We start from the raw sequence: 18103 nt of genomic DNA on the forward strand, positions 1-18103 counted from the left end.
AAACTTAAATTCCAAAAGTCATTCAGCATGAGAGTGAAGTTGCCTTCAAAGGGTCAGTTTTGGGTGCTGCTTTGGCTCGTAATCTGCGCGTCACCCACTCCGAGGTGCTAGTACTAGTACTAAGCATGGCGGAAGCTCCTTGGGGACGCCGTGCTTAGTACTAGCCCCTCGGGGATCAAAGTAATTATATACACCAATTTCTATATTGTGTGGTCGACAAATTATACTAATAAACGGCATCTGATACTAAACACGGAGCTTCCGTCGTGTTTAGTACTAGCCCCTGGGAGTAGGTCACTCGTCGATAACAAGCCAAAGTAGCAGCTACTTTTATTTTCTTGGTACGATTCGCTTTGTCATGATTAGACTAAGGCTCACTGAAAATGTACAGAGCAAGGCTTCCCTCTTTCCTCATATTTTTCCCGTTTGTTTCTCTCTTACTGATTTGTGGTTTCTCCCAACAGCCATTTCGAAGAGCGAAGATTTTGAGGAGAATGGGTTCAAGCTATCTGGTAGGAGTTCACAGCAAGATATTATATTCCGTAGCTTTAGACTCTTTTTAATCTGCTCTACTCTCTTTTTCTTGTATTTTTTGTAGAAATTGTACATATTTCTTGTGATGTTTATTTTGACGTATGCACCTTTTCCTTGAAATTTCTTTGGGCTTTCTTTTTGTCCTCCTATATTTTATGGTATTTTTCTTGCCTTATTCCCAGTAGAATGGATGACTTTTATATTTTTGTTTCTGGAACCATAATTATTTGTGTATGAAGAAAGCCATGAAATTCCATTTGCCATGAGTTAGTAATATCTTCATTTAGTTACTCTTGCAAAAGTTTGCTTTATTTTCCTGGTGCTATGTGACAACCAGTCATTGCTGCGAATGACTTCAAATTTCTTTTCCCTCAGAAATACTTATAGATAAGTACAGATAAGACGCATGCACTCAAAAATTCTGATATGACACATGTACTCATAAATTCTCTCATATTCTAATAGATATTACACATGCAATCATAAATTCTAATACAGTAGATATGACACATGCACTCATAAATTCTAATACAGTAGATATGACACATGCACTCATAAATTCTGATAGATATGACACATGCATTCATAAATTCTGATAGATTTGACACATGCACTCATAAATTCTAATAGATGTGACACATGCACTCATAGATTCTAAGAAATATGACGTATGTACCCTCAAGTTCTAGTAGATTTGACTCGTGCACTCTAAATTCTAATAGATATGACACATGCACTCATAAATTCTAATAGATTTGACACATGCACTCATAAATTCTAAGAAATATGACATTTGTACTCTCAAACTCTTATAGATATGACACATGCATTTATAAATTCTAATAGATATGACACATGCACTCATAAATTCTAATATATTTGACACATGTACTCATGAATTTTAATAGATTCGACACATGCACTCATAAATTCCAAGAAATATGACATATGTGCTCTCAAATTCTTATAGATATGACACATGCATTCATAAATTCTAGTAAATATGACACATGCACTCATAAATTCTAATAGATTTGACACAAGCACTCTTAAAGTCTAATAGATATGACACACGTACTCTCAAATTCTAATGGATGTTACACATGTTCACATATTTTAATAGATATGACACACTCAAAAATGCCAGATATGACACATGCACTCAGAAACTCTAGTAAATATGACACATGTACTCACAAATTCTAATAGATATGACACATGCACTTTTAAATGCTGACATGACACATGCACTCATGAATTCTAATAGATATGACACATGCACTCATAAATTCTAATAGATATGATACATGCACACATAAATTAGAGAATAGATATGACAAATACACTCGTGAATTTTGATATAGATATGACACATGCACTCATAAATTCTAATAGATATGACACATGCATTCATAAATGCTGATAGATAAGACACATGCACCATAAATGCTGATGTAATAGACACATGCATTTATAAATTCTAATAGATATGACATGCATTCATAAATGCTGGTACGTCAGATCTGTACCCATACGTACTGATGTATGAGACACATGCACCCATAAATGCTGATAGATAATACACTTGCAGCTATAAATGCTGATAGATAATACACATGCACCCATAAATGCTGATAAATAAGACAAATGCACTCATAAATGCTGATAAATAATACACATGCACCCATAAATGCTGACAGATAATACACATGCACCCGTAAAAGCTGATAGATAATACACATGCACCCATAAGTGCTGAAAGATAAGACAAATGCACCCGTAAATGCTGATAGATAAGATATATTCACCCATAAAATCCGATAGATATGACACATGCACTTATAAATACAGATGGATAAGACACTTGCACCCACAAATGCCGGTCGATAAGACGCATGAGCCCATAAATTCTAATAGATATGATGGATACATCATAAATTCTAATAGATATGACACATGCACTCATAAATGCTGATAGAGAAGACACAGGCAGCCGTAAGTGTTGATAGAGAAGACACATGCACCCACAAATGCTGATGAATAAGGCACGTGCATCCATAAATGCTAATAGATAAGAAACGTGCGCCATAAATGCTGATAGATAAGACACATGCATTCATATATTGTAATGAATGTGATCCATGCACATAAATTCTAATTGATATGCCACATGCATTCATAAATGCTGATAGACATGACACGTGCACCCATAAATGCTGATGGATAAGACACATGCACCCATATTTGCTGATCGATAAGACATCTGCCCCCATAAATGCTGATAGATGAGACACATGCACCCACAAGTGCTGATAGATAAATCTCATGCACTCTAAGTCCTGATAGATAAGACACATGACCCATAAATGCTGATGGATAAGACACATGCACCCATATATCCTGATAGATAAGACATTTGCCCCCGTAAATGCTGATAGGTAAGAGACATGCACCCATGTATGCTGATAGATAAGACACATGCACCCATATATGCTGATAGATAAGACACATGCACCCATAAATGCTGATAGATAAGACACATGCACCCATAAATGCTGATAGATAAGACACATGCACCCTTAAATTCTGATAGATGATTCCCATGCACTCTAAGTGCTGATAGATAAGACACATGTACCCATAAATGCTGATAGATAAGACACATGCACCCATATATGCTGATAGATAAGACATTTGCCCCCATAAATGCTGGTAGATAAGACACATGAACACAAATTCTGATAGATATGACACATGCATATAGAAATGCAGATAGATAGGACACATGTCCCCACAAATGTTGATAGATCAGACATTTGTCGCCATAAATGCTGATGGTTAAGACACATGCACTCATAAATGATGATAAATAACACATGAACCCATAAATGTTGATAAATATGACATATGCACTCATAAATTATAATAGATATGACACATGCACTCATTAATTCTAATTGACATGGCAAATACAGCCATAAATGCTGATAGATAAGTCCCATGCACTCATAAATTTGATAAGAAACATGCATTCATAAATATGCTATACAAGACACTAATAAATATGATAGTTACGACACATGTATACTTGTAAATATGATAGATAAGTCATATGCACTCCTAAATACTGAAAGATGACACAAGCCCTCATAAATACTGATAGATAAGGCACGGACGCTCATTCATGCTGATGGGTAAGACGCATGCATTTATAAATGCTGATAAACACCCATGCGAACATGAATGCTGATAAGTGAGACACATGCACTCATAAAATCCGATAAACACGTATGCGCACGTAAATGCCGATAGGTAAGACACACGCCCTTATAAATGCTGATAGGTAAGACACATGCACTCATAAATTCTGATAAACACGCATGCGCACACAAATGCTTATAGGCAAGACACATGCACTTATAAATGCTGAAAGACAGGACACATGTACTCATAAATCCTGATAAACAGCCATGCACACACAAATGCTGATAGGTAAGACACATGCACTCATAAATTCTGATAAACACCCATGCGCACATAAATGCTGATAGGTAAAACACACGTACACTTATAAATGCTGAAAGACAAGACACATGCACTCATAAATTCTGATAACCACCCATGCGCACATAAATGCCGATAGGTAAAACACACGCACTTATAAATGCTGAAAGACAAGACAACATGCACTCATAAATTCTGATAACCACCCATGCGCACATAAATGCCGATAGGTGAAACAAGCGCACTTATAAATGCTGAAAGACAAGACACATGCACTCATAAATTCTGATAAACACCCATGCACACATAAATGCCGATAGGTAAAACACGCACTTATAAATGCTGAAAGACAAAAGACATGCACTCATCAATTCTGATAGACACCCATGCACACATAAATGCCGATCGGTAAAACATATGCACATAAATGCTGAAAGACAAGACACATGCACTCAAATATTAATACATTAAGACACTTGGAATCACGTGTTCTTGTGCTTCATAAAGCAAGCACGAACTACACAGTAAAAAGCATAAAGACTATTAATTTTGAGTCTAACTCTCATCCCTCATAACTGATGCCACGCTGAAATAAAAAAGAAAAAAAATAAATAAATAAAAAACAAGTTTATAGAGTATATCTAATATATATTATGCAAATTTAAATAGTTTAATGATAATCGAGTATGAAGAAAGATGACGAACGTGACGGGATGTTATATTAACTTTTATCAGATGAGAATAATTGGTGCCGGTAATGATGATGCTGATAATGAGTCGATAAATACAGATGGAAAGACAATAGGGAAGGCCATTTATTATTATTATTATTATTATTATTATTATTATTATTATTATTATTATTATTATTATTATTATTATTATTATTGGCTGTTATGAAGAAATTTGTACCCAGCATTGGGATCGAATGACCTCAAATATCTGGAAGTTTATTATTATTATTATTATTATTATTATTATTATTATTATTATTATTATTATTATTATTCATTAAAACACGTTCATAATGAGCAAACCAAAATTACCATTATCTTGTTAAGCAGGCTTCTGACGAATAAAATGCACTAATGTGGAAAAAGAAAAGTAGCAAAGAGAAATCAAAATTAATTCCTCAATGGAAAAGATAATTGTATAAATACATAAAAGAATGATTAAGAAGTGCAAGAAATGGCAAGACTATGTTGCTCGGCAGTAAAAAAAAAATATCATCACAGTCTTTCTATTGCTACTGATAAGTGTGGCAACTTGTCATCACCGTCTTTCCATTGGCACTGTTAAGTGTGGCAACGTGACGCCTCGATAGAGAATATAAATGCTGATGCTCACTGGAGTGAGTAGCACGCACTTATTCCAAAGCTGTAGCCACTGAAGGTTAAAGTGGAAGATTTATACTTAAATGTAACTTAAGAAGGCACTAGATAAATCCTTATAGATGTCGATAAGAGAAAGGAAGTCGCCATTTATTATTATTATTATTATTATTATTATTATTATTATTATTATTATTATTATTATTATTATTATTATTATTATTAGTCAGTAGATGAAACCTATTCGTATGGAAGAAGTCCACCAAAGGGGCCATTGACTTGAAATTCAAGCTTCCAAAGAATATTGAGGTGTTCATTAGGAAGAAGCAAGAGGTCGCAAAGGGAAATACAGAAACAAGAGATAGCGGTTATTAAAAAAGAAAAAATAAATTAATAAATAGATAAATAGATAAAAATGTATCAAAATGCAAGAAGAATAGTATTAGAGTAGTAATGTTATTTGATTTGGAAGATGAAGGTTCCATAACCCGGAAAAGGTTGAAACAATTATCGCTAATGCTCGTAACTCTGAAGATTCAAGACGGAAGTCAACAATACCATGTTTTTCCCGTAGGGGATAGTGCCGTCAGTGCACCTTATGCGGTGGACTGTAGGTATTACTTACGGTTCTTTGCAGCTTCCCTTCGGCCCCTAGCTGCAACCCTATCATTCCTTTTACTGTACCTCCGTTCATATTCTCTTTGTTCCATCTTACTTTCCACCCTCTCCTAACATTGGTTTCATGGTGCAACTGCGAGGTTTTCCACCTGCTACACCTTTCAAACCTTTTTACTGTCAATTATCCATCTCAGCGCTGAATGACCTCATAGGTTCCAGCTCTTGGCATTTGGCCTAAATTCAATATTCTATTCTATTTTAATACCATGTACGACAGTGTTGGGCTTGCCCCAAAAGTTCATAATCCATCCATCCATCCAATACCATGTACGAGTATTCTGGAAGCATTAGTCGACATGCTTTTCAAATGGACCCGGCACCATGGACACGAAACGAGATCTATTAATCAATATGGTCTTTCTCTGGTTGGATTTCAGCCTTATATGCCCCTGCCTTTGCTACTTTCTCATTCGGTCTAACGACCACTTCATTTCCCGTTGGAGAGAGCAAATATTGGCCTTTAAGAGTTTTAGTTCGCATCTAGAGTTTTATCATCTGGACTCTGTACTGTTACTTCCGAAGCCAGTAGCCGCGTCATGGCTAAAAGTAAAATTCCACTGAATGCTATTTAGCGTAACACTTGACTTCGTAGGTAGAGTTCGTTGAAAACACAGGAAGAGTGACAACTCTGCTGCTTTTAGTATATTTGAACAGTCGCTAACTGTAAAGGAAATCTATGAATGTGTATATATATATGTATATATATATATATTGTATATGATGTCTATATATATTTATATTTAAATATATATATTTATGTATACATATATTAATATATATAAATGTATGTGTATATAATTTATATAAATGTATATTATACAGATAAAAATATGTATATATATAATATATATATGTGTATACATATTACACACATATATATATATATATATATATATATATATATATATATATATATATATATATATGTATGTATGTATGTAATGCATGTGTATGCGTGCGTATCCAACATGAAGCTGTTTTGCGTAATAGGAAGTGGCCCCTAAGAAAAGCATCAAAGTAGTCTTTGTCACGTTTATGATTTAACTGCTAAAACGTGGATGAATCATGCGCAAGAATCTGCGTTAGTCATTTCATACACGAACAAAATAAAACAGACTCATCAGCAGCACATTGAACACTCGTACACTAATTGCTCCATTCACCTCTGTCTTGTAGGAAATCTGTATCATTATTAATAAAATAAGGCCTTTCATTTCCACTACCTCTCTATCCATCTGTCTAGCATTCTACATCGTCATCTTTGTCTTCCTCGGAATACTTGCATAGTTTTTATTCTTTCTGTTCTTCGTACATGATATATTCTATAAAAAACCAACATCTCTTGTTTCATTCACATTCACCATCTGCTTATCATTTCCAAAATCTATTCCGATTTTGGCTCCAATTGAAAGTCCAGATCTGTTTAAAATCCTTCCTACACACGCACGTACAGCTAGCTTCCTTAACTCACCTATTCTGTGATTCACTTCTTACTCATCTAAGAGTCATCTGTTACTTTTACCCTCAAATACCTGTATGAATCAGTTCTTTGAATCACTCCTGATGCACTGGTGTGTCATCCAGAATTCAACCCTACAGTCACTTAAGCCAAACTGACGTGTCTTTTTCAGCAATTTTCAAGTCATCATTTTGACACGTGTTAATGTTTCGTCTTTTTAAAATGCCACGGCAAACTACAATTTTTCTTCTTTAATATTACATCAGGTTGAGTATCATAGCATGAATAGTAACTTTACTGGCAGCCTAAGAATGAAAATATTGCTTACAACAGCTCTGGCTCTGGGGCAGACAGGGCTTACAGAGGCATGATGACTGAAAGGTTAATTGCTTCCATTCATTAGCATTCATTCTTGCATTATCCTGGTTTCCATTTACCCTCGTAACGTATTCTTGCTCACATTTTAACTTTCTCCCCTTGCAAAGACTTCCAAACTAATTGACTGACTTCTGCGGTCTGTCTTCACAACGCCAATCAGTTCTTTAAAGCATCTGCCCACATCAGTCATTTCACACTCCACCCATGATCTGTTTCGTACTGCACAACCTTACACCTACATCTTTTGTCCGTGTTCTTTCGTCTAGCATCGCTCCATCACTTTTACACCAAACCAGTAACTCCACCATCAACATAATCTAAGATGCTTTGCTTCCATCATGAAACTTTTCAGTGCTCTCAACAAATAATTTTTGATACGTACATCCTCAATGCTTTCTACATTGCGTCACTATCAGTTACAACAAAAACTTGCAGGTCAAAATATGTCAAAATATAACTTCATCCTGTATGCTGACTTCCTGACATAAATTGTTTCACGACGAACATTCTGTACACCCTCTTCCGTCTCAACCCACAGTTCTTACTCTGTCTGACCGTCTGCTGTCTTTTTGTACTTTCTTAGTCATGCCATAAACTTTCATGGTATACAAGTAATGTTAAATCCTAATATTTATTACAGTCTCTTCTGTCCCCTTTTACATTTATACATTTCATAGGAACTTTTCCCTCTTCCAGACACACCATTACATCCTGGTCAGCCATGCATTCCTACTTATACCTTCGTACAGCAGCATTTTGCATGTAATCCATCAGCTCCCTGGGTCTTTCCATTCTTCAGTTTCCGTTTTTGCCTTCCTTACATCCATAACAGTCACTTTCACAAGCACTCTCTAATGTAACTTTTTTCACTGTTGATTCATTCATCTGTGCCCCTCCTATATCCTCCACAAAGTACTCATTCAGTGACCTAGGGCTGCATTCTCATCAGACAACGTCCCTCTGTTTGAGTTTTTCATATCTAAATTGTTTCTCTGCATTTATTTCTCTAAGCAAAAAAAAATGCTTTTTATTCACCTTTCTATATTCATTACTTGCCTTCCTTTTATCTTTACCCTTATGTGATGCCATATCCATCATCCTGTGTACTTGTACATAATATCTTGTTATTCAACTGTGCCTCAGTTTTTCCCATTAACTCAGTCAATGCCTTAATTGATGTTTTTCTTACCTGCAACTATTCAATAACTGCAAATACTCCCTTCTGACCATATGACATCCTGTATTTTGCATATTTTCCCATTAATTCAGTCATTGCCTTAATTGATGTTTTTATTACCTGCAACTATTCAATAACTGCAAATACTCCCTTCTGACCATATGACATCCTGTATTTTGCATAATCCCCATATACTCCTGTTTCCATTAATTTTTTCCCAGAAAATTGGTCATCTTTTTTCTCCTTAAGTTCTTCCCTCTTCCTTCTAAGAAACGTCATCTCACAGTTTTTCTTCCCCAAGTATATTTATGAATAGGCCTGTTAAAAACCATGTATTTTCAACATTCATGGCCCTTTTCAAACATTTCCATAAACTTCTATCAATTTTCATGTGGCCTGGGAACTCCATACATACCAAACACGTTTTCTGACACCTACCTGTACATTTAAATCACCCAGCACAACCAGCCTCTTATACTGTCCAAACCCAGCAGAACACATGTTTAAACACTGCCAAAAACACACCTTTCCATCCTCCTTTTCACCTCTCTCTTTCATGTTCAAATCTTCGTCTGAAAACCCTTATGGACAGAGTAAACAGACTATAAACCCAAGAGGGTTCCAAAGGAAACTCAGCCTGCAGAGAGAAATAAGTTATTGGAAAAGGTGATAAATGAATAAATATGAAGGGATAGAAAATAAAACTGATACCTCTGAAATTCAGGAGATGACAGCATAGAGCAGGAGTGAATTCGCTCCTTGCTTAAACATATGGAGATCAGAAGAATCCACAACTGCACTAGGCAAACTAGTCGGCATTTTATTTATAGCCAAGATAAAACTCCTAGCAAACTGAGTAGTATTAAACCTGAAGCTAGAAAACGAGACACTGTTTGCAGCAGCAGCCTGCCTAGTGTTGCCAGCAAAAACAGTAAGGACGGGTAAGGAAGAGTGCAGAGGTTTTTGTCGTTGTAGTACATTTTATGCAACAAACATAATGAACTTTATGTATATGCCACCAGTCAACATTAAGAGTTTGCAAAACAAACCTAACAGATGACAACTCTCTTCAAAAGTTTGAAGTGAGAGTCAGCACCAGAAGACCACACTTGAGAATAGTGCTCCAAACAAGGAAGAAGAAACAAGTTAAAACACTTAGGTGTAATAGCTTCATCCTGAAACAGTCTAAGACATTTCTGCAATATACCAACTCTTCGAGAAACAAAGGAAGCAGTATTACATATATGTGTTTCAGAAGTCAATTTCTTATGAGATGTTACACATAAATTTTTTTAAAAGTCACTGACATTTAAAACCAAACCATTTAAATGCAAATCAGGATGCAAAGGCAAAGTTCTGAATCGAATAACTACGAGTATCATGCTTTTAGTTTTTGAAGAGTTAAGCTTCATGCCCCGAAGCCTACTTCACTCACGAATACATGCCAGTTCTCTGTTCAAGGATTCTAGCACCACAAATGCAATCATTTTGTTCTCTAGACCTTGCCACATGTCACTAGGATAGATAATAAACAGCAAAGGTTCAAGAACACTATCCTAAGGAATGCTTGAATTGACATTACTAAAGCTACTACACTGACCATCAACACAGACCCTTTGGGTTCTACCTATTAAAAATTCGTTTAAGATATTGATAAAGATCCACCCATTCAAAGTGATCTTAGCTTGTGGATAAGTGCTTCATGATTCACATGTGCAAAAATTGCACTAAAATCTAGAAAACCATGCGTGCCTCTGCATCCTCATCAAGAGCACTCTGCAAGATGGTAGATATTGATATGAGTGCATCACAAGTACCTTACCTTCACAGAACCCAAACCTAAAGACACTTAAAGAGCAGCTTCTCAAAAACCTTAGATGAACTGGGTAATTGAAATCGGCTGATATTCAGAAGGGCATGGTGACAGACTTGGCTCTTTAGGTAATGCAGCTTTTTCTCTCCCTCCAAACAGAAGGAAAACTTGCATGTCCAGCTAATTTTCTGAAAATAGTTTCAGTCTTAGAAGCAATGAAATCAGCAGTCTTTTTTGAAAAAGATGGGACTGATCCCACTAGGGTCTATGGGACATGTGTGTCAAGCCCCAGAAGCAAAGTTTTTACTTCTCCAGACCTGGAGGCCATTGAGCACAACTTAGGCTTTGGAAAGCATGACTAAGGCAACGCCAACCCCATAGGGGGTTAGTGCCATCAGCCCTTCGGCCCCTAGCTGCGACCCCTTTCATTCCTTTTACTGTACCTCCATTCATATTCTTTTCCATCTTCCTTTTCTCCCTCTCCTAACTGTTTCATAGCGCAACTGCGAGGCTTTCCTCCTGTTGCACCTCTCAGACCTTTTTACTGTCAATTCTCATTTCAGCTCTGAATGACCTCATAGGTCCCAGCACTTGGCCTTTGGCCTAAGCCCTATGTTCTCATGGAATAAACTGCCACCAGAAGCTGTAAACGGCAACAGTGTGGAATTTTAAAAGAAAGCTAGACAGAATCATTAGAACACTGTGAATGAACAGTAAAACCTGCTCCAAGAGATAAGTGAGCACATGATGCCTCCTTGGATGGACTAATAAGTCTTTGAGACATCCTAATCCTTGTAACTCTATCTGAGGCAACACCAAGAACTCGCCACACTGTTTGCTCGCAGAGACTTGAGCCAAAAGTTCTGCCTTCTGTTTGGGACAATATACAGCAGGTCTATGAGCTTCTGCAAGGGGAGGCATTATTAAATCAACTGCAGAGTGATGACCTGAGGGTAGACCACCATTATGATCATTACCACTGGAGAGCACTGTCTCCTTCACACCATTATAAGCTCTCTCAGCTCATAGACCACCTGACCTTGGCTACTTCCAAGTTCATGGAAATTATGCCACAAAAAGGCCAATTAACTGTTCCTCCATGGATGGTAAGCTTCTTGATTTCCATGGCAGACAGGCTTACATGAAACAGTAAACCATGGCTTATCTCGAGATGAAACATGAGGATTATAGAAAGAATTCTCTTCTCGATAGTAGTCATAAAGTGAACATTTAGATGCAATTCTATAAATATCGCTTCAACTGAGCTCAATGAGATTGTGGTGAACACCATCCCATTTGACCTGGGATTTCAAATATACTTTCTTGAAAAGCTGACACCAACTCCACAAGATATAATCCCTGTAACATCTGTGAATACAAGGTCAAGATAGTTGCCAGATTGGTGTGTGAGTTCATTTATTAATTGCTCACATCCAAAAATAGTGGAGAAATCTAGAGCAGCAACACTATGATTATATGTGGTAGTAACTGAGCTCAGCTTATTCAGTGTGATGAGCATTATAATCACCAACGAAAATGAAACAAGCCTTGGAGACAGCTTCCTAAACTGCTGCCATTTGGTAAGCAAGCAGCCTTACTAGTCATCCACATATGGGTTCCTATAGTTAGGAAAACAGATATATTAGTGTACCACAGACTTTAACCACTTGTGTTTCTTAACCGTATAAACTCGCTAATTCGCCCTTTTTCCTGTCACGCTGAATCGTATTTGAACAATCCTCAAATGACATATTTTTCTCCCATCCCGAGAGTCTTCCTGAAATGCAAGAGCTACCTTTTTCATATTATATACCTCAGACAGTCGCTTAATGTTTTACTATTTCAGTATACCCTTTCCTTTCCATTCATCTTATCTTCTCAAAATCTCATTAAATTTAACTTCATCTTCCTAAACAAATCAATAATCATACATTTCTTCTGTCTAGCAACACATGTTTTAATAATCAAAACATCAAATTAGCATTAAAATTTTTCCATGATTTTCATCTTGGAAATAACAACACTAGGAATGGGGCAGCCATTTTGGTGATTTTCTCAACGTGCTGAAAGAATGAATAAAATTCTTTTTTCTTTCCATCCCACACGAACGAAAATACCATTGCCATTCACCTCAAGAGGAGAGGCTCATCCGCCACTCAGGGGGGGCCTTTCCTCCCCGCGTGGGGGGTCAGCAATCCTTGATTAGACCCTCCTCTGCTTCAACACATTGAACTGTATTTGTATCCCCAAGCAATTTGCGCTTCCCTGAGCATCATTATGCAAATTATAACCTTTATTAACAATGTAATACTGAACTAGCCTGTAGTAAACGGACTGCCTCTCTCTCTCTCTCTCTCTCTCTCTCTCTCTCTCTCTCTCTCTCTCTCTCTCTCTCATTCAAAAAGTGATAGGAAATAAAAAAGTTAAGAGGTTATTATGTCTGTTACAAAAAAATACATATAAATGCATACAACTACTGAATTGTGGCATAAACTCTTTATGCAGAAAACATTCACAACATTATCTGCTTCGTAGATCTTCACAGAAGGCCCATCATCAGCATATTGTACGCTCATTCACACACTGTATCATTCACTTGTATCTTGCATACACTCTCTCTTCTTGAGGATGTCGAGGTCCTTCCTCTCTACTATTTCTGTCATAACTTCCACCAAACCTTTTCTAGGTCTTCCTCTCCTTTTCTCATGACATTTCTAAGCTACACACTTTCACCACTGTTATCCCCCAGTCTTTCCACCTGACCGAGCCATCTCAAAATACTGATCATGCTTATACCCTACACTAACCATTTTGCCATTTCTGTGCATCTCCACATATCACTCTTTTAATTTTTCGTAGGCCACATGTGCTAGGTAAACAATACATCTCTATAGCCTACTCTTCTTTTTGTTCGTTCACTGTCTACATCCACACTTCACTTGCATAGAGGAGAGTTGGCTCAACGTTGCCTATATACATTCCCCTTTGATTTTCGTAGACACTTATGTTTCTTCCCTTACTCCTGCTCACATTAAATGCTCTCTCTTTTCTCCTCTTGCAATACTTTTAAATATTTTCACTACTCGCGCAATTTCTCTTCACTGCCCTCAATCAGTGCTTCATTAAGTGCAAACATCAGCTAGTTTACGCTGCTCACACAAGCAGTCTTCTTGTCCAACAATTTTACACTTGTACTAACTGTTCGGACTTCTTGCTTACCAAACCTTATTCTTTTTTTTTATATTTTTATTTTTTCATCATATTAACTTGATTTTCATACGCATGGACAAAATATTGTCGTCATGGTATTTTGAATTTTGTTCCGTCATCTCAGTTCTTACGCTGCTTCTGTGCAAGAAGTTTCCCTCTTAAAATTGTTTTGACATTATTTTATTGCATTCAGATGAAAACATTTTGCTTTAGTTACATCAGATTGACTGTGATGTGGTTCATGGCTTTTAAGATGACTTTTCCATGTATGTGGAGAGGAGATAGATTTTCTTGCCATTGACTTCGTATTGATTTCTCTAGCCGGACAATAGATTTATTTCTGATTTTATGAATAAGATGATCGTCGTGTCATTCGTTAACTGAAGTGAGGCCAAGCTGTTTTTCAAGAAATTGTGAGTCTGCCAGCATTAATCAAAGTGACAATATGCATTTATAAGCCAACCACTGGAAATCCAACTACATTCACGATTTCGTTTTATAACCAAGTTTCAAGCGTTTCATCGGATCTCCCCACCCCTTCCCCAATCCCCCAAAAGCGGTCAACGAAGGTTCAGAGTAATGGGGACCTCCTTAGCCCCGTGTGTCATAGGTCAGAAATGCCAGAGTCGTTATTCTGCACCTGCATAATTTATTGTACGTAAATGCTCGAGTTTATTGCCATCTTTCCACGTTTACTTGTGATCAGCGCCGAAGTAGGATGAAGTGAAGTATTTCGTTTTCATGTTAATTTTGTTTTCTGTTCCTTTTAACTTAATAGATTGCTGTTTGATTGCAGCAAAGTGTGTTAGCTTGTGTGTAGGGTCAAGCTCTGTCGTGGAAGGTGGTGGTTTCCTCAAATACCCCATGCATTAATAAAAACCTTGCAATAATAAGCGTATATAAAAGGTGCGAGGAAGTCAGGGAACTCAGAAAATAATCATTATATATATATATATATATATATATATATATATATATATATATATATATATATATATATATATATATATATATATATATATATATATATATATATATATATATATATATATATATATATATATATAATATGTGTGTGTATGTATATATATATATATATATATATATATATATATATATATATATATATATAGACATATATATATGTGTGTGTGTGCGTGCGTGTATATATATATTTATATACATACATACGTATACAGGTACGTCGTATTAGTCACAAAACAAGTCATTACCACAACGGTACATTTCCCGGAATGCATAGCACTGAACAGAAAATTAGTAAGTCCGAAACAGGCCTCGGCACTGCCTCCTTAGAGGACACGAGAGTCCTCGTGAGAGAGAAAAGATTGCTGGTGTCCTGTCCTTACAGTGCTTCTCCATCGTATCACTGTCCCATTTATCAAGGGGTGCGCCATCCACTCTCTGTCGCCAGTGGCATTTACTGAAGCCGTTATTACTTTGGCCGCCTTCCTATAACCTGTCTGCAGTGTGTCCTGATGGTGCGGTCGATGAATTTCTAGTGGTCCGGGGAAAGAAGAAGAATGGCTGAGAGAGCACTCCCCGCCTTTGGCTGGGCTAGAGTATGCATGTGATGTCTTTTCTTGTTGACAACGTTTACTTTTGTAACTGGCAACGTTCACGTCGTTAACTGGCAACTTTTACGTTGTTAACTGGCATCGTTTACGTTGTTAACTGGCAACGTTTACGTTGGTAATTTGTAACGTTTACATTGTTAGCTGGCAACGTTTGCTTTGGTAGCTGGCAGTGTTTACGTTGTTAACTGGTAACGTTTATTTTGGTAACTGGCAACGTTTACGTTGTTAACTGGGAACGTTTACTTTGGTAACTGGCAACGTTTATGTTGTTAACTGGCAACGTTTATGTTGGTAACTGGCAACGTTTACGTTGTTAACTGGGAACCTTTACTTTGGTAACTGGTAACGTTTTCGTTGTTAACTGGGAACGTTTACTTTGGTAACTGGGAACGTTTACTTTGGTAACTGGCGACGTTTATGTTGGTAACTGGCAACATTTACGTTGTTAACTGGGAACGTTTATGTTGTTAACTAGCAACGTTTACGTTGTTAACTGGCAAAGTTTATGGTGTTACTGGCAACTTTTTTTTGGTAACTGGCAACGTTTATGTTGTTAACTGGCAACATTTACGTTGTTAATTGGCAACGTTTATGTTGGTAACTGGCATCGTAAACGTTGTTAATTGGGAACGTTTATATTGTTAACTGGCAACTTATATGCTGTTTGCTTGCAACGTTTACTTTGTTAGTCTGCGCCGTTTACTTTGGTAACTTCCAACATTTGCTTGAACTTGCAGCGTTTAAGTTGTTAACCTGCGTCGTGTACGTTGTTAACTGTCAACATTTACGTTGGTAACTTGTATAATTGTTGAAGACTCGAAAAAAGACATTCACACTGTCATGGTATAATTCTTTTCTTCGTTTTGATTCGAGTTCAAAATTACTGTCTCGTCTAAATAACTTTTGATCTCTGAAAACGTTCGTGAAATTGAATGATTTTTGCTGCAACCCGGAAATCGTTCATTTCTAGGCCTCGTCACTCAAGTCTGGGTTATGGTTCGAGCAATTGCCTGTCACTAGTATTGTTTTGCATTTGGTGAATTGTGCAATGGCATCATTCATGCATCACGCATCCCCATCCGAGCATTTAACAATTTGTTTTTATCACAGCTGCGTATGCATTATCAATGTCATATTGATAGCATTTATTCATGTCGATATGTGGGATGATCACAGCGAGTGCTCTTTCTCTCCGGCTAACCCCGAGAGTGAGAGAAATTGATAATCTGTCAGTGTCCGTCACTGGATGTTTATGGTTGGTACATTTTTTGAAGTACAATAAACAAACTAGTAAAAAATGCGCCGAAGTTTCTTCCTCGCAATCGAGTTTTCTGTGCAGCTTATAATCAAGGCCACCGAAAATAGATCTGTCTTTCGGTGGTCTCGGTATAATGCTGCATGAGCTGTGGCCCATGAAACTTTAACCGCGGCCATAATCGTGCTGGCTAACTTTAACCTCAAATAAAATAAAAACTACTGAGGCTAGAGGGCTGCAGTTTGGTATGTTTGATGATTGGAGGGTGGAAGATCAACGTAAAAATTTGCAGCCCTCTAGCCTCGGTAGTTTTTAAGGTCTGATGGCGGACAGAAAAAAATACGGACTGACAAACAATGCCGGCACAATAGCTTTCTTTTACAGAAAACTAAAACGAACCAGGAACTGTGAGAACTGAACTGTGGAATGAGTCTGAGTTCGGAACTGTCTTTGACCTGATACTGATGAAGTCTGGAATAGTGGGACGTATCTCTGAGATCAGAAGCCGTAGTGTGTTCGAAATTCGGATTTTCGATTGAAGCTTACCACTGGAAATCTTATTATTTCCCAGATCATGCAAGCCACCATTCATATTATGATGTCTCGTTCATGATTACTTTGATAAATATAAGTCCTTCGTTTTGATACTTGGGTATCTTTTTTTTTATTGTTTCTTATTATTGATTTTTGTGTGTGTGTGTATTACCGTGACGTCGTTTTACTGTTGCTCATTGTGCAAATTTCTGTTGAGTTTTGGCTGTTTTCTGTGTTTTTCCGTAATTTTTGCATTTTATATATGTTTTTCACCTTTCTTTGTCCGTGTGTCCCTTGCTAATGAGTTTATCATTTGCCTTTGTTAAGTATTCTAGAGAATAAATCTTTGTTTTTTGTATTTCTGTTTCTTATAACTGTTTTTGGAATCATCTTCTTATACTATGTGTAGAGTGGAAATTAGGTGGAAATTTATCAACCCGGAGTATAAAGATTAAAATATGACAAACCAATGAAAATAAAGAAACAAAAGGTATTATCCCAAGAGAATCTGATACTTGAGAAAATTCCTTTAATTTGGTATCTAACTCCTTGAATTTCTTCTCCAGTGACGGAAAACTTGTTGTGAAAAGTGTCTTTTGTAGTTTGGCATACATATTACCGTATTATTCTGAACG

The 18103-nt window shown here is 36.8% G+C and overlaps 2 protein-coding genes across 10 annotated transcripts in view; one reads left to right on the top strand and one right to left on the bottom strand.

Annotated features, from left to right (window-relative positions):
- The window catches only part of LOC136843853 (inversin-like), a 649403-nt gene that overhangs the window by 226658 nt on the left and 404642 nt on the right, over window positions 1–18103 (bottom strand). The window lies entirely within an intron of this gene.
- Window positions 1–18103, top strand: part of Eip63E (cyclin dependent kinase Eip63E) — a 205364-nt gene that overhangs the window by 147973 nt on the left and 39288 nt on the right. For 4 of the 9 annotated variants that reach the window (XM_067112653.1, XM_067112652.1, XM_067112655.1 and 1 more), the window contains one exon: window positions 465–512. The exons of the other annotated variants lie outside the window; for them this stretch is intronic. In XM_067112653.1, the coding sequence (XP_066968754.1) occupies window positions 465–512 (48 nt within the window). The remainder of the gene's footprint in view (window positions 1–464; window positions 513–18103) is intronic. 9 annotated transcript variants of the gene reach the window in all.

The sequence above is a fragment of the Macrobrachium rosenbergii genome, chromosome 12, assembly GCF_040412425.1.
Source record: "Macrobrachium rosenbergii isolate ZJJX-2024 chromosome 12, ASM4041242v1, whole genome shotgun sequence".
Classification (NCBI taxonomy): Eukaryota; Metazoa; Arthropoda; class Malacostraca; order Decapoda; family Palaemonidae; genus Macrobrachium; species Macrobrachium rosenbergii.